Here is a 27016-nt window from a genome sequence, read left to right as displayed (position 1 = left end):
AAAAGTGTTTTGAGAAGCAATTTTCGCTAACAGTATTTTTTTTAAAAAGGTACAATTATTTATAATAGTTGGCCTGTGACTGCATCTGTGGCACTACCCGTGTGCTGCCTGCTGCTCGCATTTTATTTTACGCTTCCATTACTTGAAATCAACAGAGAAGTTCAACCCCTGTGGACCCGGGCCCTTCCTCTTGAGACCCCACCCCTTCCTCTTTAGGCCCCACTCCTTCCTGCTTAGGCCCCACCCCTTACTGATCAGGCCCCGCCTCTTCCTATTTGGGCTCTGCGACTTTCCTCTTTTTGGTCCTGCCCCTTTCTGTTTATGCCCCACCCACCCCTTCCTCCAGACACATGGCGAGGTTGGGCTGGTTTGGGTGGTTGTGGTGGTGGGGGGGGGGTTTGTAGGAGTGGTGGGAAGGAGAGTGTGCGGACGCAGCGGTGGTAGTGGTGGCTGGGAACGGTCGTGATAGGGGCGGCTTCACAACCACGATCAATATCGCTCTAAAGAGCACCAACAACAACAATAATAATATATTATTATGAGCCACACGGTGGAGGTTGCAATCCGGTCTCACCTTGTGCCTGCGCTGGGCGGCAGAGTGAGGAGCACCACACGGACAGAACCAAACGCACAGCCCAGTGCATCCTGACCAGCGCAGCCTCGGTGGGGACCCGGCCCTTGTCAAGAGATGTCATCATCATTATCATCGACATCGGTCACGCGTTGGGGGGGGCGGGGGGCGTGAACTTGGCGACCTGAGTTCAATCCCCACCCCCCTCCCACCGCCACGGCTAACATCAGGAGCAGCAAGTGTAGACCCGACGCGGTGTGGCACCCCACCCAGTAAACGTGGCACGTTGGGATAACGGTGGTCCAAACCACATGCCAACGTTGGTCAGACGTTGGACCAACGGTTTCAACGACACGCCAATATTGGCATGTGCTCACTAGGTCTCCACTTAACCTGTACTGGCCGGCGTGGTGAAGAATGGTGAATTTGAGGGCTGTTCTGCCATGGGCCTTGATAACCAGAGACAAAGATCCCCTCTTTATAGCCTGAACCAAGGCCGTAATTATAATATATAATATTCAAATATGCTCAAAATGTCCCCCCCAATATATTGCTATAAACTAGATTTTTGTTTATATGATTGTGGTTATGGTTGTACTGTATTAATCAATAATCTCTGCCATTACATACAATGAAACAAGAAAATGTAAAAAAAGAACATAACAGAGCAATGTAATACAACACTCTATTAGACATTATTGTTAAAAATAAATAAAAAGTCCATCCTATGTGTTAGTGACTTTTTATATTTTGGACAGGAAATTCGTTTTCAAATTTAGATTTTTTTTTTCTGGGGGAGGACCCCCAGACCCGCTGGAAGATTTGATCTCCCCCAATGTTGACTCCATGGCTATGGCCTTGGCCTGAACAGACTGTTTGGGGGCGAGTGCTGTTAGCGAGTGGCACTTATGAAGGCCAGCAAGGCACACGATAACCCAGTATCACACACAGACACACGTGTGTGTATATATGTGTTAATTATTATAACCCATGACAGATCCAATGGGACACTTTTCAATTCCGCTCTTGGTAGTTGTTATTTGATCATCTGTCCAAATAGATTTTAGCCTCACGGTTTAATTAATTTTATTTTTAACTCATTCGGTCAACTTGGTCGTTCACTGTCAACCACTGAATCTGCCTCATCCTCAACAAGAACCGGACAATCTGTGGACAATGCTGTTACGTTTATATAAAGTTTTAGTTTTTACAAGGAGCTGACGCCTCAATAGTTTATTACTTTACAACAATTAGCAGCAGCGGTGGATATGGGTTAACCTCATTTGCGTGTGTCCCTCCCATAGTACCTCTGTGTGTCTCCCTGTGTCTGTGTGCCTCTCTCTGTAACTGTCACTCTTTATATTTGTGTATGTCTCTCTCTCTGTAATATCTCTCTATCTCTAACTCTGTCTACTATCTGCGTCGATCTCTGTATCTGTGTCTCTTTCCATCTGCCTCTGTGTCCCTCTCTCTCTGTGTGTCTCTCTATCTCTCGCTGTATCTTTGCACCTCGATGTCTAACCCCCGTGTGTCTCTCCGACCATCCCCGTCTCCGTGTCTCTCTCGCCCCGGCGTTTTACCTCTCGCTCACTCGGCGCTGCGTCCCTCCGCCTCGTCTCGCTCGCGACAGCGGTGGCCAGAGGAGGCCCCGCGTGGCCTCCTCATCGCGTCCAGCGGTGGATCAACTGAGGCCGCGTGAAGAGGTGGCCTTGTTCCACGTCGCGGAGTCCGGAGAGAGAGAGAGAGAAGCTTGCCCTTCGTTGAACCAAACACCCGATGAGCAGAGGGCCAATCAATCAATCAACTCTCCCCCCACACCCCTCTCTCACTCTCTCCTTGCATCCCAGATCCGGCACTCGTTGGGAGTGGTGGGCGTGTGTGGGGGGGGGATCTTTGTTTATTTAAATTATCGTCGAAAGAAAATCACGTGCAATGGGTTAGGTGCCCTACGTGCAGTGGGAATTGCGATAGACGCACACAGTTTAAGACGTGCGCTTTCACGTACTAGACCAATATCGTTCATAATAAAGGGTTTTGGAGTTCGATCGCGTGTAGTATCAATGTCTTAACCCTCCACCACCGGATAAAGTCAGTAAGGTTTGTCACGTAAACGCGCCAATTAGTTTACTAGTATAGTGTGTAGTGTAGTGTATGGTGTAGTGTATAGTGTTTAGTGTATAGTGTAGTGTATGGTGTAGTGTATAGTGTAGTGTGTAGTGTATAGTGTAGTCTATAGTAGTGTAGTGTATAGTGGTCTATCTTAATAATTAGTTTACTAGTATAGTGTGTAGTGTATAGTGTAGTGTATGGTGTAGTGTATAGTGTATAGTGTAGTGTATGGTGTAGTGTATAGTGTAGTGTGTAGTGTAGTGTATAGTAGTGTAGTGTATAGTGTAGTGTATAGTGTAGTGTATAGTGCCGTGTATAGTGTAGTGTACTACTTCAGCCCACCGGTGTGTGTTGGAGAGTAAATCCACAACGTTTACAATCTGAGTGCCGTGACGTTTCGCTCGTAATTACCACGACCAGCATCATCGGTCGATTTGCCAGAATAGTGAAGCAGGCCAGCTGCTTCTGGCGTCGTCAGGTTCAGGATCGAACTCACGACCTCCTGTATACCAGGAAACAGTTTAACATGTAGACTTTCACGACCAATATTATTATTCACTAGCTTGTTTGCCCGTCCTAGGACAGAAGCTGTAATATTTACGAATAAAATATACAGCACTATACACTACACTATACACTACACTATACACTACACTATACACTACACTATACACTACACTATGCACTACACTATACACAACTATACACTACACTATACACTATACACCACTCTACACTACACTATACACCACCATACACAAAGCTATACACCACTATACACTACACTATACACCACTATACACTACACTATAAACTACTATACACTACACTATACACCACTATACACTACTATACACTACACTATACACTATACACTAAACTATACTCTACACTAAACATCTAAAGGTCTCTCTTAATAAACATCTAAAGGTCTCTCTTAATAAACATCTAAAGGTCTCTCTTAATAAATATCTAAAGGTCTCTCTTAATAAACATCTCAAGGTCTCTCTTAATAAACATCTAAAGGTCTCTCTTAATAAACATCTAAAGGTCTCTCTTAATAAACATCTATAGGTCTCTCTTAATAAACATCTAAAGGTCTCTCTTAATAAACATCTCAAGGTCTCTCTTAATAAACATCTAAAAGTCTCTCTTAATAAACATCTAAAGACATCTCTTAATAAACATCTAAATGTCTCTCTTAATAAACATCTAAATGTCTCTCTTAATAAACATCTATAGGTCTCTCTTAATAAACATCTAAAGGTCTCTCTTAATAAACATCTCAAGGTCTCTCTTAATAAACATCTAAAGGCCTCTCTTAATAAACATCTAAAGGTCTCTCTTAATAAACATCTAAATGTATCTCTTAATAAACATCTAAATGTCTCTCTTGATAAACAGCTAAAGGTCTCTCTTAATAAACATCTAAAGGTTTCTCTTTATAAACATCTAAAGGTCTCTCTTAATAAACATCTAAAGGTTTCTCTTTATAAACACCTAAAGGTCTCTCTTAATAAACATCTAAAGGTCTCTCTTAATAAACACCTAAAGATCTCTCTTAATAAACATCTAAAGGTCTTTCTTAATAAACACCTAAAGTTCTCTCTTAATAAATATCCAAAGACATCTCTTAATAAACATCTAAAGGTATCTCTTAATAAACATCTAAAGGTCTATCTTAATAAACATCTAAAGGTCTCTCTTAATAAACATCTAAAGGTCTCTCTTAATAAACATCTAAAGGTCTCTCTTAATAAACATCTAAAGGTCTCTCTTAATAAACATCTAAAGGTCTCTCTTAATAAACATCTAAAGACATCTCTTAATAAACATCTAAAGGTCTCTCTTAATAAACATCTAAAGGTCTATCTTAATAAACATCTAAAGGTTTCTCTTAATAAACATCTAAAGACATCTCTTAATAAACATCTTAAGGTCTCGCTTAATAAACACCTAAAGGCCTCGCTCTCTCTCTCTGGTCTCAGGGCTTTCGAGCAGCACGGAACGTGTCTCCGATCCTCCGAGTTATTGCCATGTTTGCAAACTCTGGCGCGTTATGAATGGAATTATTACTTGGTCATCGTGGAAGAGTAGGCCAATTACCACTCGTCTAGAGGTGGGGGAGGGAGGGGGGGAGCTCTCTAGAGGAGGTCGTTCCGCCCGCAGTGACGCGGGGTGAGCTATTGCAGGGCTGCGCCTTTGCCGTGTCGTTGGTCATGGCCACGGGCACTCACAAGAGGGCCCTCGGCTGCGCGTGGAGCGTGAAGGTGAGAAGCGAGCGTGGTGGTGGTGAGTGGAGAGAAGGGGGGCTGGAGGCCCCCCCCCCCCACCACGACAAACCCACCCCAGGTTCATGTCGGTGGTGGGAGGTGAGGGCGGGGTTGGAGGGGAGAGTGCTTCTAAACTCAAAAACTATTTTTTTAAACGTATGTCAAGAAGCGACTTGGCTATCACGAATGGATAAGCTCAAACAAAGTGGCCTGTCGTGTATTTTGTATTGCAGCCAAATAACCCTCTAGACGCGCGTCGGTTCTAAATGTGGAGGGGAAAACTCGAGGAGGACCCGGAGAAAAATCCACGCGAACACGGGGAGAGAGAGAGAGATCCCGAAAACTCCAAATATACAGCAGCAGCAGGCGTCGGGATCGAACCCACGACCTCCTATGTACCAGACGAGGTAGTTAACATCTCCTAGCCACCGTGATGATGATGAGAGAGAGAGAGACACCGCAAACTCCAAATATACAGCAACAGCAGGCGTCGTCAGCGTCGTGATCAAAGCCACGACCTCCTGCATACCAGGCGAGGGAGTTAACATCTCCTAGCCACCAGAGGAGAGTGGTTCTGGTTCTGCGTGTGTCTTTGTCGAACTCTCCACATTCCTTTCTGTGTCCCTGTGTATTCCCCCAATCCAGAAATTTGCAGGTAAGCTATTTTCCAACATTTGGGATTTAAATATTCTGTGATTTGTGATAGATTGGCCAATTCCATTGACACCGCGTGGTTTAAATTTTGACTTAAAGCTTTCGTGACTGCAGGAATTCATATTCTTTGGCTCTTTCGGCAAAGTCACGTAGATAGAAAAATAAAAGTAAATAAAATAAAAACGACGTTTCGATCACAACACAAGCGATCGTCTGTAGTCTGTCTGAAAGAACCAAAGAATACGAACTGCGTGGTTTGTTTTAGCCTTGGGAGAAATGAAGCAATTGGCGGAACCCCGGGGGGGAGGGGGGTCCCATCACTGCCCCGGGGTGGGAAAAACCTCGTAGCGACACGACACGAGTCTTGGTGTCTTACCGACAACAAAACTAGTGGTCAATCGATTGGCCTCGTCGAGAGCTACTCGGGGACACTAAGTTTCGTAAAAAAAAGTTGAAAAATTACATAAATTCTACATTTACATAAACACGTTAAATTCACCGCCTTGGGGGGGGGGGGCGGTGGGGCTCGCCTTGGCAAAGAAGCTGAGGATCGATAAAGTATTAAAGCTTTCGTGACTGCATAAAATTACTCATTGTTTTTTTTTCGGTAGGCTGAGGATCGACGGCTGACCCGGAGGGCGTCGTCCGGTGGGGTGGCGCCCATCGTGTTTCAGTTTTCATTTTCATTTATTTTGGTATAGCCCTGTGAGCCATCCGGCTCTTGAATCGGGTGCAACCGCAACAAACAAACAAAAAAAAACACGAACAAGAAAAACATCTTAAAGTGACTTTGTGTGTGTGTGACTGCGCAAACAGAAAATCCATGGGGGAACAAAAAAAAACACGGGATAATACAGTGAATAATTTTTAAAAATCCGTGTCTGCAGTCTTCAAGTGCATCTGGGACTCGCCAGGATCGTAGCAGTCACTGGGGTTGATGTGACCACGTGTCCTTGTACTGCTGGGTGTACAGTAGTTTGGGTCTTTGCATTGTATAATCAGATCTGTCACAGTCTCCCCAGGCAACGCAAACTGAATAAGAGTGACATAATCTAGCGCAGTTACGCCGGAGGATATGTTGTGAGAGGTTGTGTAAAGTGCAGGGTATTAGTTAGAACAGAAGTGTCCCTGCTACCTCGCTCAAGTTATCGAGACGGTGGCTAGGCGATGTTAACTACCTCGCCAGGAGGTCGTGGGTTCGATCCCGACCCTGACGACGCCTGCTGCTGTATATTTGGAGTGTGCTGGTCTCTCTCATTATCATCACCACCGCGGTGGCTAGGAGATGTTAACTACCTCGCTTGGTATACAGGAGGTCGTGGGTTCGATCCCAACCCTGACGACGCCTGCTGCTGCTGTATATTTGGAGTGTGCTGGTCTCTCTCATTATCATCACCACCGCGGTGGCTAGGAGATGTTAACTACCTCGCTTGGTATACAGGAGGTCGTGGATTCGATCTCGAGCCTGACGACGCCTGCTGCTGCTGTATCTTTGGAGTGTGACAAAAAAAATCCCAGTGGGTACACAATGGTTGCCATCCTGAAAGTGACTTTAAATATTAAACAAAAAAATGTATCATTAACTAAGTTAATGAGAACTCTTCTCAACGAAAGTTCCACGCCAACAAGCTCAGCCCGCCTGCTATGCTGCTGCTGCTGGCGCGAGTCTGGGCTGGCGGCGCGGTGCTGTCGGGGTCACGTAGTGGGGCGGACTGGAGAAAAATAATAATAATTATTATTCTTTGGTTCTATTGGGTAAAGTCACGAAGGTAAAAAAATGTAATTACAAAAATCACGACGTTTCGGCCACAACACAAGCGGCCTTCATCAGGTGAAGGGACGAGACTGTCTGGAGGACAGCGCTGGAGTGAAAAAAGCCACGCTCAGATCGCGACCTTTAAGCTGTGTGAGAAGAAACAAAGCGACTTGACAAAGGAATTAGCATAGAATTTGTTATTTTATTTTTTACCTACGTGACTTAGACCCAATAGAACCAAAGAGTATGGATCCTAGCAGTCACGAAAGCTTTAAATCTAGAATAATAATTAATTATTATTATTGACCCCATTGTTGGGGGACACCGCTGGGGGTCCCGCAAAATGATTAAAACGTCGTACAACTCGGAGGGAATCCACGCGCTGCACAGGGGCAGGAGCGAGGACAACCGAACAAATTCATCGCACGAAGCACCGCCAATTCTAGATTTGAAGGTTTTCGTGACCTGCAGGTATTCATATTGTTGGTTCTTTCGGTAAAGTCACCACCACGTAGAAGGGAAACAATAAAATAATAAAAATATTAAAACAATAAAATTCTCACGACGTTTCGACTGCAGCACAAGCAATCATCATCAGGTGTGAAAACCACAGCAAGAAAATGTGTGGTTTTCACACCTGATGATAATTGCTTGTGTTGCAGTCGAAACGTCGTGAGAATTTTATTGTTTAATATATTTTATTATTTTATTTTTCCCTTCCACGTGACTTTACCGAAAGAAACAAGACGGTAAAATCTTCCCAACACAGTAGAATCTTCCCAATATGGTAGAGTCTTCCGAACACGGTAGAATCTTCTGTGCACGGTAGGATCTTCCCAACATGGTAGATTCTTCTGAATACGGTAGAATCTTCTGAACACGGTAGAATATTCCCAACACAGTTGAATATTCCCAACATGGTAGATTCTTCCGAACACGGTAGAATATTCCCAACACGGTAGAATCTTCTGAACACGGTAGAATCTTCCCAACACGGTAGAGTCTTCTGAATACGGTAGAATCTTCTGAATACGGTAGAATATTCCCAACACGGTAGAATCTTCTCAACACGGTTGAATCCTCCGAATACGGTAGAATCTTCTGAATACGGTAGAATCTTCCCAACACAGTAGAATCTTCCCAACATGGTAGAATCTTCTGAACACGGTAGAATCTTCTCAACACAGTAGAATCTTCTTAACACGGTAGAATCTTCCCAACACGGTAGAATATTCCCAACACGGTAGAATCTTCTGAACACGGTAGAATCTTCCCAACACGGTAGAATATTCCCAACACAGTAGATTCTTCTGAATACGGTAGAATATTCCCAACACAGTAGATTCTTCTGAATACGGTAGAAAATTCCCAACACAGTAGAATCTTCTGAATACGGTAGAATCTTCTGAACATGGTAGAATCTTCTGAATACGGTAGAATATTCCCAACACAGTAGAATCTTCTTAACACGGTAGAATCTTCCCAACACGGTAGAATATTCCCAACACGGTAGAATCTTCTGAACACGGTAGAATCTTCCCAACACGGTAGATTCTTCTGAATACGGTAGAATCTTCTGAACACGGTAGAATCTTCTGAACACGGTAGAATCTTCTTAATACAGTATAATCTTCCCAACATAGAAGACTCCTCCGAACACGATAGAACATTTCAACATCCAGATCGCGTAAGTATATTAATGTGTCGTTACAAACAATACAACAAAAATAACACGATCGGAGTGCAAAGTACAAGAAAGAGATCGCCCAAACACATACAAATAAAACTAAACCATTCCCATCCCACCAGGCAAAGCCCGCTGAGGTGGTAAAGTATGATCTTGTGTTTTAATTTAGTGTGCTAATCTTTGAAGATGCATTGAAAATGTTTCATAGTCGAAGTGATGCTCCTGCTGTTGTGGAGTGACTCATGCAGCCAGCTATGGCTGCAGGGTTTGGTGTTACATGTTGTTTATGTCGTTTATTGTGAAAATTCGGTCACAGTTCCTATGATCACTGTTACATTGCTTTTATGGCTTTATTTTGGTGATGTCGAAAACTTTGTTTTGGTTTGGCCATGTTTGTTTGTTGTACGGAGTTAGACTGATGGCCTTAATCTAAGTTGTCTTTTCTAGATTTGAAGCTTTCGTGACTGCAAGGATCCATACTCTTTGGTTCTATTCGGTAAAGTCACGTAGGTAAAAAATAAAATAACAAAGTTGTCTTGTGGTTGTTGTTGTTTGACTTGCATCCCACTGGGATTTTTGCACAGCGTTGGTGTACGGTGCTTTTTCTGCAATATTTTTGCTGGTTTTTCCTGGATTTTTCTGTTTGCACAGTCACACATGATCACTTTAAGATGTTTTCTTGTTCATGTTTTTGGTTTGTTGCGGTTGCACCCGATTCAAGAGCCGAATGGCTCACAGGGCTATTCCAAAATAAATGAAACTGAAAAACTTAAACGTATTTTTCAATCTCAGAACAATAAAACACCACCACCGAATCCGGTACATTCTTTCCTAAACCGGTAGAATCTCCTGCAAAATATATTCACGAAATAAAACGCCACCACCGATTCCGGTAGAATCTTCCTAAACCGGCAACCGTTGCTGTTCGAGTTCCGCTCGCTCCCGTCCTATTGGTTCAACTTTGCCACGTGACGCGTCATCGGCCAATCAGCGGGCGCGTTGCGCCGTTGCTATGATGGTGGCAATGGCAGCTTCACGTTGCCGCCGCTGTTGTTAAGGGACGATAACAAAACTTAGCAATGGCGGGGAGAGTGAAGTGGGCCACGGACGTGGAGAAGTCGGTGCTGGTGAACAACTTCGAGAAGCGCGGCTGGGTCCAGGTGGCTCCTGACGAGGCGTGGAATATTTATTGGTGCGACCCCGCCTATGCTTATCCGCACCGCGATATCAAATCGCTACATCACTATCTATAGTACAATATCAAATCGATATAGCACTATCTATAGTACGATATCAAACCTTACATCACTATAATATGGATATTTAAACAACATCAGCGCTGCTTTCCTGTACAGTTAATGGAATTACTAGCAGTACTACAAGTTTTACTTACAGCATCGCTATCAATTAAATGTGAAATTAGTGCATCACTAGTTTCCATTATAACTACGATCAATTGATATTCAATGACTGCATTACTATCTATAGTATGATATTAAATTGCCGCATCAATGCAGTACTGTCAACTACTGCATTGCGTTAATATCTACAGTTACACGATTTAAATAGCTGTGTTTATTATTGCTCATTGTTTTAATTACGTCGATAATTCTACATTTTTATTATATCAAATAACAACATGACTATCAGTATACTAGAATGTGTTTACTGTATTACAGGCGACGAGAATATTCAATACCAGCGTTATACTGTGTAGGAACCTCCTGGTTATTACACCAGCCAACGGGATTATTGTGTCCGTCCGTCCGTCGTGCATCCAAAAATGGGAGGGGTGGGGCTGGGTGGGGAGGGGCTGGTCACCCCGTGGTGCCCTTATAAAACTCAACGTTTAACCTACTCACGCCGGCTTGTGCCCGCCCTCACAGTCGGGCATATTGTGCTGAATACACCACGTGGTGCCGCCGTTGACCCTGGCCATTGACCGAGCAACCCAACGTTCCTACCAGCTCCCTCCGCGAGAATGTTTTTTATTAATACTGTACTATGTGACATTCAATCTTAAGAGTTAAGATTTTTAGTTAACATTAAATTAGAGCATTTCGATTAATTGAATTATGTATTCCATGATATCATTTTATTTTTATATTAAATAACATTAATATCGGTGCAGATAATTGTTTAACCGGATTGGGATCCATGAGTATGCGATATAGAACACTACATAATTACTATGAATGGTATCTATGTAATGTACCGTGTCACGATTCGCCTCCGATTAGCGCCGTTTGCTACGTACGGTGCGAAAGAGTTCAACATACATAGACTCACGCAGAGACCCATAGATCACACAGAGACCTGTAGACCCACACAGATACCCATACACTCACATAGAGACCTGTAGACCCACACAGAGACCCATAGACTCACACAGAGACCTGTAGACCCACACAGAGACCGATAGACTCATACAGAGACCCATAGACCCAAACAGAGACACAGAGACCCAAACAGAGACCCATAGACTCACACGGAGACTCATAGACTCACGCAGAGACCCATAGACTCACACAGAGACCCATAGACTCACACGGAGACCCATAGACTCATACGGAGACCCATAGACTCACACAGAGACCCATAGACTCACACAGAGACCCATAGATTCGCTCACCTTCCCCCCCCACCTCCGATTAGCCACGGTTGGCTACGGACGGTGCGAAAGAAGTTCAGCATACAGTAAATCATCTCAAGCCTCCCATAAACCTCGTTGCCTCAGTGTGGCCACCCCCACTCTGAACCCCTCTCCCTTTCACCGCCCCCTGTTAAAACAGACGCTGTTACACTCAGAATCAGGATCTTTATTTTTTACTGCAGGAGGAATCCGATGAGCTGTAAAGCTCTTTTTCACAAATGTCCAGTAGGGTCATGGGGTCAGAACGTTACAAACAATAAAAAAACACGATCGAAGTGCAAAGTACAAGATCAACAAATCACGGAGAAGTCGCGTAGAAGGGAAACAATAAAATAATAAAAATATAAAACAATAAAATTCTAACGACGTTTCGACTGCAACACACGCAATCATCATCAGGTGTGAAAATCACAGCAAGAAAATTTGAAAAAAGTGGCGCAACGTTTCCCTTCTACGTGGTGGTGACTTTACCGAAAGAACCAAGAATATGAATGCCTGCAGTCACGAAAGCTTTAAATCAAAATTTAAATCACGGAGACAAACAAATACAGCAACATGAAACTATCCCCAGGCTACCAGGCAAAGCCCACTGAGGTATTAACTCTACAGCTGGGTTCTGTTTGCTCCTTCCCAACTCCCCCCCTCCCCTCTCATCATCACCGCTCGTATTCCCAACATCTACGTCATTCCCTTCCCCGTGATGTGCCACGGGTAAAACCACATGTTATGTTGTAATATACACACCGATTTATACTCTCACGATCAATTTTAGTACGAGTATCAATACTGCATTATTCAATATCATCACAATACTGTATTTGCAGCAGCACGCTCAGTCCTATGTTGTGTAACAGCAGTATTCCAATACATTTTACCGCATAAAATTGCATCTTCACTGCTAACACCATATTATCCAATTGTAGCATTATTGTTTATGCTATAATAGTACATTCATAATAACGGTTTTTGGGTAAGATCGTGCAAGTATAAATGTGTCGTGACCGTCCACCACCCGACACAGCCAGTAAGGTTTGTCATGTAAACAACGCGCCAATTAGTTACTAGTGTAGTATAGTGTATAGTGTAGTGTATGGTGTAGTGTATAGTGCAGTGTATCGTGCAGTGTATAGGGTAGTGTGTAGTGCAGTGTATAGGGTAGTATGTAGTGTAGTGTATGGTGTAGTGTATAGTGTAGTGTATAGTGCAGTGTATCGTGCAGTGTATAGGGTAGTGTGTAGTGCAGTGTATAGGGTAGTGTGTAGTGTATAGGGTAGTGTGTAGTGTAGTGCAGTGTATAGTGTAGTGTATAGGGTAGTGTGTAGTGTAGTGTATAGGGTAGTGTAGTGTATAGGGTAGTGTGTAGTGTATAGGGTAGTGTGTAGTGTACTACTTCAGCCCACCGGTGTGTTGGAGAGTAAATCCACAACATCTCCATTATGTAGGATCATAATGATGATGCGCCTTGCTTCATTATGCACACCTCTCTCTCTCTCTCCGTTATGTGCGGCAGGGCGAGTGTGCAGAGCACCCGCGGCATCTTCAGCCTGGAGACGGGATTCCGCCTGGCCGACGACCAGCTGGTCAACCACTACCCCAACCACTACGAGCTCACGCGCAAGGACCTCATGGTGAAGAACATCAAGCGCTACCGCCGGGACCTGGAGCGCGACGGCAGCGTTGTCGCCGAGCGCGACGACACCGGCCGATACCTGCACCTCGGTACGGGCCGGTGTGTGTGTATGTGTGTGTGTATGTGTGTATGTGTGTGTGTATATGTGTGTGTGTGTATGTGTATGGGGAGCGATAGTGTAGCGGTTAGCGCGCTGCGCTATGAATCTGGCGACCCGGGTTCGACTCTCGCTCACGGCACAACACCGCTGACGATTATTTGAACCGGTCCTGGGCCTCCCCTAGGTCGACTCAGCATCAAATGAGTACCTGCTGCGGTGTGTAAAAACATTGCCACTGGGGAGACAAAGGCGGCCGGGCGTGGTGCTGGCCACCCACCCCCTCGTGTGCCGTGCCGGCCTTCATAGGTGCTCGCTAACAGCACTTGCCCCTACAGTCGGTGTAGTTTATACGGGAGATGCATAATAAAGGTTTTTGGGTTAGATCGCGTTATTTATAAATGTGTCGTAACCCTCCACCACCCGACACGACCAAATCAGCAAAATAAAGTATCACGTTGACAAAAGACAAATAATTCACTACTTTAGCCCACCGGTGTGTTGAACAGTGAATCCACAACATTTACAGTTTGAATACGACGTTTCGCTGGTAATTACATCCAGCATCATCGGGCAATTCGCCAGAATGGTAAAGCCCTCGCTTGCTCTCGGTCTTAAATAGAGCAGCAGGGTGACGTCATAATGTTACTGATTGGCCTAGTCGGGTGGTGGAGGGTTACGACACATTTATAAATAACGCGATCTAACCCAAAAACCTTTATTATGAATAATATTGGTCGCAAAAGCCTACGTGTTAAACTATACGGGAGATCTTTGTCTTTATGTATGTGGGGAGCGGTAGTGTAGCGGTACGAATAAACCCGTGTCGTAGAGCCGTGTGTTGCTTCTCAGGGACTTGAATCAGCAGAAAACCGGACAAATTTATCAAAATTTGGAGACGTAACTCGGAGCCAAAAGGACCGTTTGCAAATGTGCCAAACGGCGCGTGCCCTGACCAGCAGCTACCCGTCGGATTCCACACCGCCAATTTAATTCTTCTGAAGATGAACCCACATTGGAAAGCTTTGCCTAATCCATGTACGTGCATGATTTTTTATATATTTCGTAATGAGATGAATTGGCAGTCGTGCACAAGGGCATATAACAAAGTAAAACTCCACACATTCATCATCAACACTGTGACCTTAAACTAAGTCATATTTAACACCTGACTTTTCGGTCAGTGGCACTTCTTTATAGCACTTAAAATCTCAAATCTCTTCCACTTTATAAGGTTGCAGTCATTACACGCACAAAGTGCTTGCCACAAATGGACCACAATACCTCGCTGATCTCGTAAAGGAGCATAAACCATCACGCAAACTCCGGTCAGCCTCGCAGCGGCGGCTTTTGGCTCAGCCATTGAACACAAACGGTCACTGCATCGCGCGCTTTCAGATGGCGCTTCTGCGGCCGTCTGGAACGCTCTTCGGATATTAGGAAGCCACTGGGAGCTAATGCACTTTTCAATCTAGATTGAAAACTTAATTTCTTTAGAACTGCATGTTGTTGTGTTTAGTTTGTTGTCCTCCCCACGCACCTCCGATTAGCACGGTTGGCTGCATACCGTGCGAAAAAACTTCAACATGTGTACGTACATACAAGAGTTACCGTACCCCCCTGCCGCCGCAACACCACCGCCCCCCCCCCTCATCCACCCCTCACCCCCAACCCCCCCAAACTCATCCCCGTAGCGTCGTTGTGGAATGTAACGTTGTGGAGTGCGTGGCAGATTTTGTTCCGGTGACGTTCCTGCTGCCGGCCGACTACAACCTGTTTGTGGAGGAGTTCCGCAAGAACCCGTTGAGCACGTGGATCATGAAGCCGTGCGGCAAGGCGCAGGGCAAGGGCATCTTCCTCATCAACAAGCTGTCGCAGATCAAGAAGTGGTCGCGCGACTGCAAGACCAACTCGTGAGCGCCGAACTCTGTCACGTACTTCAGCACAAGAGATGTGACACGTGGGGATCGGTAGATAGAGACACTCTCCCCTCTGGGTGTCTCAGTAGAGACACTCTCCCCTCTGGGTGTCTCAGTAGAGACACTCTCCCTTCTGGGTGTCTCAGTGAGACACTCTCCCCTCTGGGTGTCTCAGTAGAGACACTCTCCCCTCTGGGTGTCTCAGTAGAGACCCTCTGGGTGTCTCAGTGAGACACTCTCCCTTCTGGGTGTCTCAGTGAGACACTCTCTCCTCTGTGTGTCTCAGTAGAGACACTCTCCCCTCTGGGCGCCTCAGTAGAGACACTCTCCCCTCTGGGGGTCTCAGTAGAGACACTCTCCCTTCTGGGTGTCTCAGTAGAGACACTCTCCCTTCTGGGTGTCTCAGTGAGACACTCTCCCCTCTGGGTGTCTCAGTAGAGACACTCTCCCTTCTGGGTGTCTCAGTGAGACACTCTCTCCTCTGTGTGTCTCAGTAGAGACACTCTCCCCTCTGGGTGTCTCAGTGAGACACTCTCCCCTCTGGGTGTCTCAGTAGAGACACTCTCCCCTCTGTGTGTCTCAGTAGAGACACTCTCCCCTCTGTGTGTCTCAGTAGAGACACTCTCCCCTCTGTGTGTCTCAGTAGAGACACTCTCCCCTCTGTGTGTCTCAGTAGAGACACTCTCCCCTCTGGGTGCCTCAGTAGAGACACTCTCCCCTCTGGGTGTCTCAGTAGAGACTCTCTCCCCTCTGTGTGTCTCAGTAGAGACCCTCTGGGTGTCTCAGTGAGACACTCTCTCCTCTGGGTGTCTCAGTAGAGACACTCTCCCCTCTGGGTGTCTCAGTAGAGACACTCTCCCCTCTGGGTGTCTCAGTAGAGACACTCTCCCCTCTGGGTGTCTCAGTAGAGACACTCTCCCCTCTGGGTGTCTCAGTAGAGACACTCTCCCCTCTGTGTGTCTCAGTAGAGACGCTCTCCCCTCTGGGTGTCTCAGTAGAGACACTCTCCCCTCTGGGTGTCTCAGTGAGACACTCTCCCCTCTGGGTGTCTCAGTAGAGACACTCTCCCTTCTGGGTGTCTCAGTGAGACACTCTCTCCTCTGTGTGTCTCAGTAGAGACACTCTCCCCTCTGGGTGTCTCAGTGAGACACTCTCCCCTCTGGGTGTCTCAGTAGAGACACTCTCCCCTCTGTGTGTCTCAGTAGAGATACTCTCCCCTCTGTGTGTCTCAGTAGAGACACTCTCCCCTCTGTGTGTCTCAGTAGAGACACTCTCCCCTCTGTGTGTCTCAGTAGAGACACTCTCCCCTCAGGGTGCCTCAGTAGAGACACTCTCCCCTCTGGGTGTCTCAGTAGAGACTCTCTCCCCTCTGTGTGTCTCAGTAGAGACCCTCTGGGTGTCTCAGTGAGACACTCTCTCCTCTGGGTGTCTCAGTAGAGACACTCTCCCCTCTGGGTGTCTCAGTAGAGACACTCTCCCCTCTGGGTGTCTCAGTAGAGACACTCTCCCCTCTGGGTGTCTCAGTAGAGACACTCTCCCCTCTGGGTGTCTCAGTAGAGACACTCTCCCCTCTGTGTGTCTCAGTAGAGACGCTCTCCCCTCTGGGTGTCTCAGTAGAGACACTCTCCCCTCTGGGTGTCTCAGTAGAGACACTCTCCCCTCTGGGTGTCTCAGTAGAGACACTCTCCCCTCTGGGTGTCTCAGTAGAGACACTCTCCCCTCTGGGTGTCTCAGTAGAGACACTCTCCCCTCTGTGTGTCTCAGCAGAGACACTCTCCCCTCTGGGTGTCTCAGTGAGACACTCTCCCCTCTGTGTGTCTCAGTAGAGACACTCTCCCCTCTGTGTCTCTCAGTAGAGACACTCTCCCCTCTGGGTGTCTCAGTAGAGACACTCTCCCCTCTGGGTGTCTCAGTAGAGACACTCTCCCCTCTGGGTGTCTCCGTGAGACACTCTCCCCTCTGTGTGTCTCAGTAGAGACACTCTCCCCTCTGTGTGTCTCAGTAGAGACACTCTCCCCTCTGTGTGTCTCAGAAGAGACACTCTCCCCTCTGTGTGTCTCAGTAGAGACACTCTCCCCTCTGGGTGTCTCAGTAGATACACTCTCCCCTCTGGGTGTCTCAGTAGACACACTCTCCTCTGTGTGTCTCAGTAGAGACACTCTCCCTTCTGGGTGTCTCAGTAGAGACACTCTCCCCTCTGGGTGTCTCAGTAGAGACACTCTCCCCTCTGGGTGTCTCAGTAGAGACACTCTCCCCTCTGGGTGTCTCAGTAGAGACACTCTCCCCTCTGGGTGTCTCAGTAAAGACACTCTCCCCTCTGGGTGTCTCAGTAGAGACACTCTCCCCTCTGGGTGTCTCAGTAGAGACACTCTCCCCTCTGGGTGTCTCAGTAGAGACACTCTCCCCTCTTGGTGTCTCAGTAGAGACACTCTCCCCTCTGTGTGTCTCAGTAGAGACACTCTCCCCTCTGGGTGTCTCAGTAGAGACACTCTCCCCTCTGCGTGTCTCAGTAGAGACACTCTCCCCTCTGTGTGTCTCAGTAGAGACACTCTCCCCTCTGGGTGTCTCAGTAGAGACACTCTCCACTCTGGGTGTCTCAGTAGAGCAGGGGTGGGGAACGTACGGCCCGCGGGCCGTATGAGGCCCGCGAAATAATTTCGCAGTTCCAGCCATCACATTAGGGGTGAGTTAATTAAATGTTTGACCAAATATAACAGGCTAATCCTTAAGTTGATCATTGTGGATGGCCCGCGAATGATGTTATAAATGGCCCTTGGCAGAAAAAAGGTTCCCCACCCCTGCCTGAGTAGAGACAGTGTCGTCCTCACTACGTTCAGTAGCCATACACAGAGTCACGGACACACGCTGTTGGGATGCTACTGGGGTATTAACCGGCCAGGTGCCTCGGCGCTAGGGCGAGCGGCTCGCAGTCGCCAGGTCGCGAGTTCAAAATCCTGTATGGGTGGGGGTTAACTCAGCCCATCATCCCTACGGGGTCGATACAATTGCTACCACGTTGTTGGGAATTCAACAGCGGTTGTGCTGTATAGAGAGACTTGCCCCAACCCTAGGAATGTAGAATTCCCACCGCTGGCTCTGCAGGGCTGTGAACGCTACATGAGCACCAATGCCTTCACGCTCATTTGAGTAGGAAATTACTTTTACTCGTTAAACAAAACTATTTTTAATATTACCAGGTAAGGGCCACTGAGCTATGTAGCTCTTTTTCAGAAGCAACCTTGCCACAAGTGATAGTTCAACGACACGGCTTATCACGTGGAAATTCATAGCAGTAGCCAAATACTATAAACGCACGTTGTTTCTAAATCCAGAGGGAAAAACCACGGCCACGGTGGAGAGCGAGAGACAGCCAAACTGCACATATACAGCAGCAGGCGTCAGGGTCGGGATCGAACCCACGATCTCCTGTTTACCAGGCGAGGTAGTTAACAGCTCCTAGCCACTGTGATGATGATGAGAGACGCAAACTCCAAATATACAGCAGCAGCAGCAGGCGTCAGGGTCTGGATCGAACCCACGACCTCCTGTTTACCAGGCGAGGTAGTTAACAGCTCCTAGCCACTGTGATGATGATGATGAGAGAGAGACACGCAAACTCCAAATATACAGCAGCAGGCATCAGGGTCGGGATTGAACCCACAACCTCCTGTTTACCAGGCGAGGTAATTAACATCTCATAGCCACTGTGATGATGATGATGAGAGAGAGACACGCAAACTCCAAATATACAGCAGCAGGCGCCGTCAGGGTCTGGATCGAACCCACGACCTCCTGCATACCAGGCGAGGGAGTTAACATCTCGCCACCACGGCGCCCACAGCGGTGATTGCCGTGCGTCCAGCCGACGACTCAATATTGCCGGCTCGGATCAAAGAAATTAAATTGTAAACGTTAAATGATACCGGGCGTAGGTTTTTTTTTTCCCGCGGTCGTGCTGCGTGGCACCCCGCTGTGGTTTTCCAGGGTTGCGGCCGCCCCGCGTGTTGTTTTCGGCGCGATGTCCGACGTTTCGCTCCACGCGCCGTGCTCTGCGTGCGCGGTCGCCAGGTTCGTGGCTCCGTCGGCGAAGGAGGCGTACGTCATCTCCCTGTACATCGACAACCCCCTCCTCATCGGGGAGAAGAAGTTTGACCTGAGGCTCTATGTGCTCGTCACCTCCTACCGCCCGCTCAAGTGCTACATGTACGTCCAACGCGGCGGCTCTTAATCATAATAATAATAATTATACGGTGATAATACTACGGTAAAGCCTCGTGGATTGCGAGTAACTTGGTCTGCGAGTGTTTTGCAAGACGAGCAATTTTTTTGTAATAAATATTAATTTGATAAACGAGCGAGGGCCTCGCAATACGAGTAGTAGTACGTGTAGACGCTTTGTACTGCCGAGCATCACGTGATCACAACTGATATACGAGTGCTTTGGATTACAAACACGTTTCTGGAACGAATTATGCTCGCAATCCAAGGTTTTACTGTAATCAACTCGGTTTTCTATAGCGCAATTCGCACGGGGTGTATGCATGTTGTTGAATCTTTCTCGCACTTTAAGTAGCCAACCGTGCTAATCGCAGGTGCGGGGGAAGGACAACAACGAAACACAAAAAAAAAATTTTCAATCGAGGTTATTTAAAAGTGCATAGCTCCATAGACGTTCACCGCATCGCTCGCTTTGAGATGGGCTTGTTTGGCCGTCTGGAACGCTCTTCCTTCTGATATTAGGAAGCCACTAAGCTATTCACTTTTAAATCTAAGTCGAAAGCTGATTTCTTTAGAACTACTCTGTGTGTTTAGTTTGTTGTCCTTCCCCCACACCTCCGATTAGCACGGTTGGCTACGTACGGTGCGAAAGACGTTCAACGTACATGCGTTTAGATTATTTGCATGCTATAAATTTCCACTTGGTAAGCCACTTTGTTGAGCGGTCACTTGTGGCCAGTTCGCTTCTGAAAAAGAAGCTAACAGCTCAGTAGGCTTTACCTGGTCAAATAAAACAGTTTAATCTCATATATTTTTCGAAGTGATTTGCTTACCTTTCCGATACTTTGCACTCCTTTCGTGCTTTCGTATTGCTTGTTGTTGTAACGTTCTGACCTCGTGCCCCTACTGGGCGTCTGTGAAAAAAGAGCTTTATAGCTCATCGGATTCCTGCCTGCAGTATGAATACAATATTCTGATTCCGATGCATACAAAGGCTACATAGGCAGACCTTCGTCTTTGGTGGCTCCGTGCGCCCGTTCCGCAGGTACCGGCTCGGCTTCTGCCGCTTCTGCACGGTCAAGTACTCCCCCAGCACCAACGAGCTGGACAACATGTTCGTCCACCTCACCAACGTGTCCATCCAGAAGCACGGGGTGGGTGAGGGTGGGTGAGCCGCTCCGCCGAGTCATGCCACCGACTGCCGCCGCCGCTGCCGTACAAGTCTCACCGTCTTCTTTGGTTCTTTCGGTAAAGTCACGTAGAATGAGAATAAAATAATAAATTAATAAAATAAAATTCTCACGACGTTTCGGCCACAACACAAGCAGCCTTCATCAGGTGAAGGGACGAGACTGTCTGAAGGACAGCGCTGGAGCGAACACAGCCAAGCGCTGTTCTCCAGACAGTCTCGTCCCTTCACCTGATGAAGGCCGCTTGTGTTGTGGCCGAAACGTCGTGAGAATATTATTGTGTTATTTTATTTTATCAATTTATGATTTTATTCTCATTCTACGTGACTTTACCGAAAGAACCAAAGAAGATGAATCCTTGCAGTCACGAAAGCTTTAAATCGAAATTTAAGTCTCACCGTGCTTGCCGTCGTGGTCCTGGTGGTGGTGGGGGATTGTGGTTCATTACGTGTGTCTGTATGTTGAACTTCTTTCACGCCGTACGTAGCCAACCGTGCTAGTCGGAGGTGCGTAGTAATCCCATGTCGGTGCTCTTCAATTGGTGGCCCACAGACCAGAGGTTTAGATGTAAGCAAGTGAATACCATGCATAGCAGCCACGAATATATATACTGAGTGATTCCCTGCCTGTGTTCCATGGGCCACTAGTGGTGTATGTAGGTTGAACTTTTTTTGCACCGTACGTAGCCAACCGTGCTAATCGGAGGCGGTGGCCACTTTAATCTCTCACCGTCTTTCTACCCGCCTCTCTCTCCTTCGTTCCTTCTATCCATCTTTCTATCTCTCTCTTTCCATCTCTCCATCTGTCTCCATCTACCTGGGGCTCTCTTCTCCATCTCACGATCCATCTCTCCATCTCTGTCTCCGTCTTTCCACCTGTCTCTCCAACTCTCTGTCATCATATTCTTTGTTTACTGCTCACTGCATCACTTTATAGATTCTATCCATTATTTCATCAACCCAGCCGCTGGCTATTGGCACGCAGGTCCAGCGAGGTTGAGACGGAAAATACAGACCTCTCCTTGCCCTTCCCCCTGCACCTCCGATTAGCACGGTTGGCTACGTACTGGTGCGAAATAAGTTCAACGTACATACGTACAAGGCCGACGCTTTCTCCCTCCAATCACAGGACGACTACAACGTGATCCACGGGGGAAAGTGGACCGTGAGCAACCTGCGGCTGTTCCTGGAGAGCACGCGGGGTCGCGAGGTCACCAACAAGCTCTTTGACGACATGCACTGGATCGTGCTGCACTCGCTCCGCGCCGTCGCGGTGAGCGACCGACCGCCTGCACCCCTGCCGGCCCTCCATCCCCTCCGTCTCTCACACGCCATCGTCCTCCCATCACGCGAACTCCTATCCATCTCTCTCTCCATCTCTCCCCATCTCTCTGTCTCTCACACGCCATCATCCTCGCTTCACGTGAAATCCTACGTCCATCTCAAACTCCCGTCCACCTCTCTCTCCATCTCTTTCTATTTTTCTCTCTCTGTCTCCATCTCTCCATCTGGGTTAAGGACTTACACCAATTATGGGGGACAAAGCGCTCGCCGCAAATGAACCACAAATGCCTCGCTGATCTCGTCAAGGAACATACACCATCACACGAACTCTGGTCATCCTCGCGGCAGCGGCTTTTGACTGGCCACCGAACAAAGACGGTCAACGCATCACGCGCTTTAACATGCGCTTCTGCGGCCGTCTGGAACGCTCTCACTTCCGATATTCGGAACTGAAGCTATGCACTTTTAAATCATCTTGATTTAAAACTCATTTCTTGAGAACTGCTTCTTGCGTTTGGTATGTTGTCCTTCCCGCACACCTCCGATAAGCACGCTTCGCAACGTACAGTGCAAAATAAGTTCTACATACATACACACATCTCTATCTCTCTGCCATGCCATCTATCCTTCCCCTGTTGTTTTGCTGTTATTTTTTGCTCCTGTGGCCCATGCTTGGTATTTTGTGTACTTATGCAATTTGAACTGATATGCTTCATCAATTGTACGTATTTATTTTTAGTGGTTTGCTTTCCTTTCCTATACTTTTAACTCATATCGTCTACATGCAAACCTCCGTTCTGTGGGCCACCATTTGAAGAACACTCACGTGAGATTACTTTGCACCTCCGATGGGCACGGTTGCCTACGTACGGCGTGAAAGAAGTTCAAAGTTCAGTTCAGTTGGGCCTGTAAAACGGTCTCAATTCTCACCGTCTGCAGGGAGTTATGGCAAATGACAAGCACTGCTTCGAGTGCTACGGCTACGACATCATCATCGATGACAAACTCAAGCCCTGGCTCATCGAGGTACGGTACAGCTCGTGCCTACGAGCCACAAAAGGGCGCTCTGCTGCGTGAAGTTTGTGCATTTCTCCCCGTGATGTGCGTGCGTTTTCTCGCGTAGCCACGAAAACACCAAAACATACAACGTAACCGGTTTTGGCCGATACAAAATCTCCAAACACTGAAAGATGAGCCGAACATTACTCAATTGGCACTACACACAGCAGTAGCAGCAACAGCATCGCCACCTCTCCTGCGAAAACACTTGGCAGGACCCTCGTGAAAGAGAGCCATAAGACTCGGTGAGGCCTTGCTGGGTAAAACAAGCGTAGTTACTAATACTGTCGGTTGTACGCTTTAACGTGCGAGATTGGTCCCGATAAATGACGGAGTGCACAAGTTTGGGCTATTGAAACAATGTGTTGTTTATCTACGTAGAATGGAGGTCTTTATTTCAATCGCGTGAGATGAAGGTGCAGGCAGGCAATGAGAAACACGCGTTTAGATTATTTAGAGTTTTTCCCGCATCTCCGATTAGCACGGTTGGCTATGTACGGTGTGAAAGAAGATTAACATACATACAATTACATTTCCACACGATAAGCCGCTTCGTTGAACTATCATTCGTGGCCAGGGTCACTTCTGAAAAAGAAACTAAATAGCTCGGTGTGCCTTACCTGGTCAAATAAAATGGTTGTCTTTTTTGTGCATGTTTTTTTGTTTTAGCGATTCCCTTACCTTTCCTACACTTGGCACCCCTATCGTGTTTTCGTAATTGTTTGTCGGCGAACACCCCACATCGCTCGCGCCGCGTTCCTGCGCCCCAGGTGAACGCGTCTCCCTCGCTCTCCTCCACCACGGCCAACGACCGTATCATGAAGTACAACCTCATCAACGACACGCTCAACATCGTCATGCCGGGCGCAGACATGCCCGACCCGCGCTGGAACAAGGTGCCGGCTCGAGAGGCCCTCGGAAACTACGACCTCCTGTGAGTTCGGGGAAACGGCTCGCGTGCCGAGGTGGGCGGTGGGGGGGGGGGCGAGGGCCCCCTCCGTGAAATGTCCCGGTGGCCGGCGTTTGTGAAACTCGATCGATTGAAATGTGGGATTACGCACAGTGATCTTCGCCCCCGACTGCAAGACCGATGGCCCTTCACGGGCCAGTTTCTGGAAGACATTAAGCCGCACAGGGACAGCTGCCACCGTGGGTGCCCTTTGGAATGCGTTGAGTGAGATATGTCACGTGGTGTAAAGCGCTCTATCCAAAAAAAAGTATTATCATCATTGATTATCTTTTAGTTGCTGAAGTGATGTGCTAATAGTTTTGTGAAGCGTCATGGTGTGTGTGCGGTTTACGAATCGTGCCATTGTTTTAAAACTCACGCTTGCTGTGCACAAGCCAAAAACGGCAAGCGACCAGCAACAAACAGCACTGCCGATGGTAAAACCAAAAAAAAACTCACGTTTCTTGAATTGAGCAATTGTATACGAACTTGAGAGAAACATTACCATGGCGAGGAAAGAAGCAGAAAGAGAAGTGTCGTGACTTACAGTGTGCGAGTGGGTCAATGGGTTGGTGAGTGGCTGAGTGAGTGGATGAGTGTGTATTGAGGGTGGGTGATTGACTGGGTATGTTGTGGGTAGCAGGAGTGTCGCGGTTAACGCACTGCGCTTCGAACCCGGCGACCCAAGTTTGATTTCTGCTCACAGCCAATCCCAGTGACGATTATTTCAACCAGTTCTGGGCCTCCCCTAGGTCGACTCAGCCTTAGATGAGTACCTGGTGTGGTGTTTAAACATCACCACTAGGGAGATAAAGGCGGCCGGGCGTGGCGCTGGCCACCCACCCCGTCGTGTGCCGTGGTCGCTAACAGAACTTGCCCCAACAGTCTGTTAAGGCTACACGGGGGAGGTCTTTGTATTGTTGTGACCTGCCGTGTGGTGGTTGAACATTGTGGATGAGAGGAATCGATGACTGACGTCCACAGGAACCGTTTGTAGTTAGCGAGAATTCGCCTCCACAATCGGAAGCCTTTGCTAACTTCACCTGCACTCACATCTCCTCCTCGTCCTCCCGGCAGCTACGACGAGGAGTTGGCCGCGCAGAGCGAGGCGGCGGCGGTGTTGGAACGTGACCCCAGGGGCCGCACGGGGTCGCACGTCTTGGCCAAGGCCCCCGCACGGCCGCGAGACTCGGGGAGGCCTCTGCCGACCACGTGGAAGTGAGGACACCCTCGCGCAAACGTGGATGCAGTGGTGGCTCCAAGTTCGGGAATGGAGCTGTTGGGACAGCCCCACGAGTTAAAAAAGAAAGACCTAATCAGTACCCGCCTGATCGTTTATCAAGAATTTCAACCGTATTCTCCGTCAACTCCCATTTATCCATCGGATGTCACTTGTGGAGTACCAAGCCTCCACCCATTGGCGAGAGCCGGGACAAGCCATCGGGCCAGATTGAAAATGATCATACCACGAAGCAGTGCCGGAAGAAGCTCGTGCGGGGCCTGTAGCATATGTTATAAAGGGGCCCTAAATTAAAAAACACATTTTTTTACTTGCACATTACAGTAATTGTATATTGTCATTTGCTATACAGCCAAATAATACGACAAATCGCTAACCTTAAACGCCTGGTCGTTCATAAAAGTTGAAGGTGGTATAGTACTATAGTAATAGAACAAGTGCAGAATCACAGAGCCGGAATTGATAGCTTGAAAGCATTTAGCACAGGGCCCTTAGCTACTACATATGTAGCTGTGCTGCTGGGATAATCTGGCACTGCCACGGCGGTGTTTGCCGTTGTTGCCGTGTTCTCCGCCATTTTGTGGATCGTGCCACGCCTGTTTGGCACTACGCATGACGTTTTGCTGCACGTGTTGGCAGCTTTCGCAGGAATTTTGTTCCTTCGCCTCCATGCGTATCGAGAGCTAAAATGTGTAATCGCCTACGTTGTATGTGGTCCAGTACAGTATCATTTAAAATGCCACCGGTGGCTGATGTGACAATGTAACCACAAATCTCTCATCCAGCGGCACAAGTGGGGGAAGAAATTATCACCCTATTTTTTTCCTCATGCTCCATTCGAGTCGTGTATCCCATAATGGGTAGTCATCAATTATTGAAATCACCCAGTCGCCAGGGTTTATGACTGTACAGGAAGATGACAAGCGTGTGGTCATTTTGAAGAGATTTGGTGGACAGCCCTTGTAGTCAATCTTTTGCACAAGAGCCTTCGCATTATAAGCTCAAGTTTCCCCACGTAAAATTATTTAACCCCGTCTTTAACAATCGCGTGCAACGTTTTCATTTTTTCTGTTCTCAGGATGTTAGTGTAAAATGCAATAAGACTGACCAGTGTATTAGCTGCTTGATTTTGTCCTTACCTCTTGACTAGCGTGGTTGGCTCGGTACAATGCGAAAGACGTTCAACATACATAGATGGACCAGGAATTTTGTTGTCTGGAGATCTGGTATGCATGGTGTCGTTACTGCGGTTCAGACAAAGAACCATGGCCGAATGAGAAATCAGGGCTTGTAAGTCTGCCATGTAAAAGGTGGCAACTCAAAAGTATACAACTCCAGGCTGCACAAGCACCGCACAGTCCAGAGGAGGTTGGCTGATGACTGTGCTGCCACGACAGTGTTGTGGTGGTGGTGGCGGCTTGCCGTGAGCAAACGGTCGCCACTAAGTGGCCCCGCATTCTGCTATCAACTCTCAAAGGGAGAGGGGGGGGGGTGGTTGTGGCGGTGTGAGTGTCCGGCTGTGTGTGCCTTGGAGGTCCCGACTTCAGTTGGAGGTTTGCTCAGAATACTCCCAATTTGGAGATTTGCAGCGTCGGGCGAACGTTTGTGCCGTGCGCCATCTCTGAGCTTGCTGTGGAAAATTCCACATTATGGTGGTAGGGGAAAGCAAGGTCACGTCGAAAAACCTTGGTAAAAATAAAAACCTATGCGGTCAAATTACACACCCAG

At 47.4% G+C, this 27016-nt stretch overlaps 2 protein-coding genes across 6 annotated transcripts in view; one reads left to right on the top strand and one right to left on the bottom strand.

Moving 5' to 3' along the window:
• Positions 1 to 3821, bottom strand: part of LOC116956443 (cadherin-related family member 5-like) — a 29675-nt gene extending 25854 nt beyond the window's left edge. Inside the window, exons 1-2 of one of the 3 annotated variants that reach the window (XM_032978084.2) lie at positions 2152 to 3821; positions 575 to 677 (exon numbers count right to left, since the gene is read on the bottom strand). In XM_032978084.2, coding sequence (XP_032833975.2) covers positions 575 to 644 — 70 coding nt within the window. In that variant the 5' untranslated portion in view covers positions 645 to 677; positions 2152 to 3821. Of the gene's footprint in view, positions 1 to 574; positions 1017 to 2151 lie in introns of those variants that run through there. The other 2 variants (XM_032978082.2, XM_032978083.2) reach the window with 2 other exon arrangements.
• Positions 3822 to 8992: 5171 nt separating this feature from the next.
• On the top strand, positions 8993 to 27009 carry TTLL1 (TTL family tubulin polyglutamylase complex subunit L1). 3 transcript variants are annotated; one of them, XM_032978096.2, is made up of 9 exons: positions 8993 to 9050; positions 13214 to 13422; positions 15163 to 15343; positions 19418 to 19552; positions 20613 to 20721; positions 21886 to 22029; positions 22980 to 23066; positions 23870 to 24033; positions 25126 to 27009. In XM_032978096.2, exons 2-9 carry the CDS (start codon positions 13329 to 13331, stop codon positions 25268 to 25270), a joined length of 1059 nt encoding a protein of 352 aa, XP_032833987.1. In that variant the 5' UTR covers positions 8993 to 9050; positions 13214 to 13328; the 3' UTR covers positions 25271 to 27009. The 3 variants fall into 3 exon arrangements, with proteins under 3 accessions (XP_032833987.1, XP_075910443.1, XP_032833986.1); XM_076054328.1 differs by lacking the exon at positions 8993 to 9050 and adding an exon at positions 9057 to 9187; XM_032978095.2 differs by lacking the exon at positions 8993 to 9050 and adding an exon at positions 10011 to 10242.
• Positions 27010 to 27016: the final 7 nt, after the last annotated feature.

The sequence above is a fragment of the Petromyzon marinus genome, chromosome 65, assembly GCF_048934315.1.
Source record: "Petromyzon marinus isolate PM22_M1 ecotype Great Lakes invasive population chromosome 65, UKy_Petmar_22M1.pri1.0, whole genome shotgun sequence".
Lineage (NCBI taxonomy): Eukaryota > Metazoa > Chordata > Hyperoartia > Petromyzontiformes > Petromyzontidae > Petromyzon > Petromyzon marinus.
Note: the sequence above shows the minus strand (reverse complement) of the source record. Positions and strands in the feature narration are given on the sequence as shown.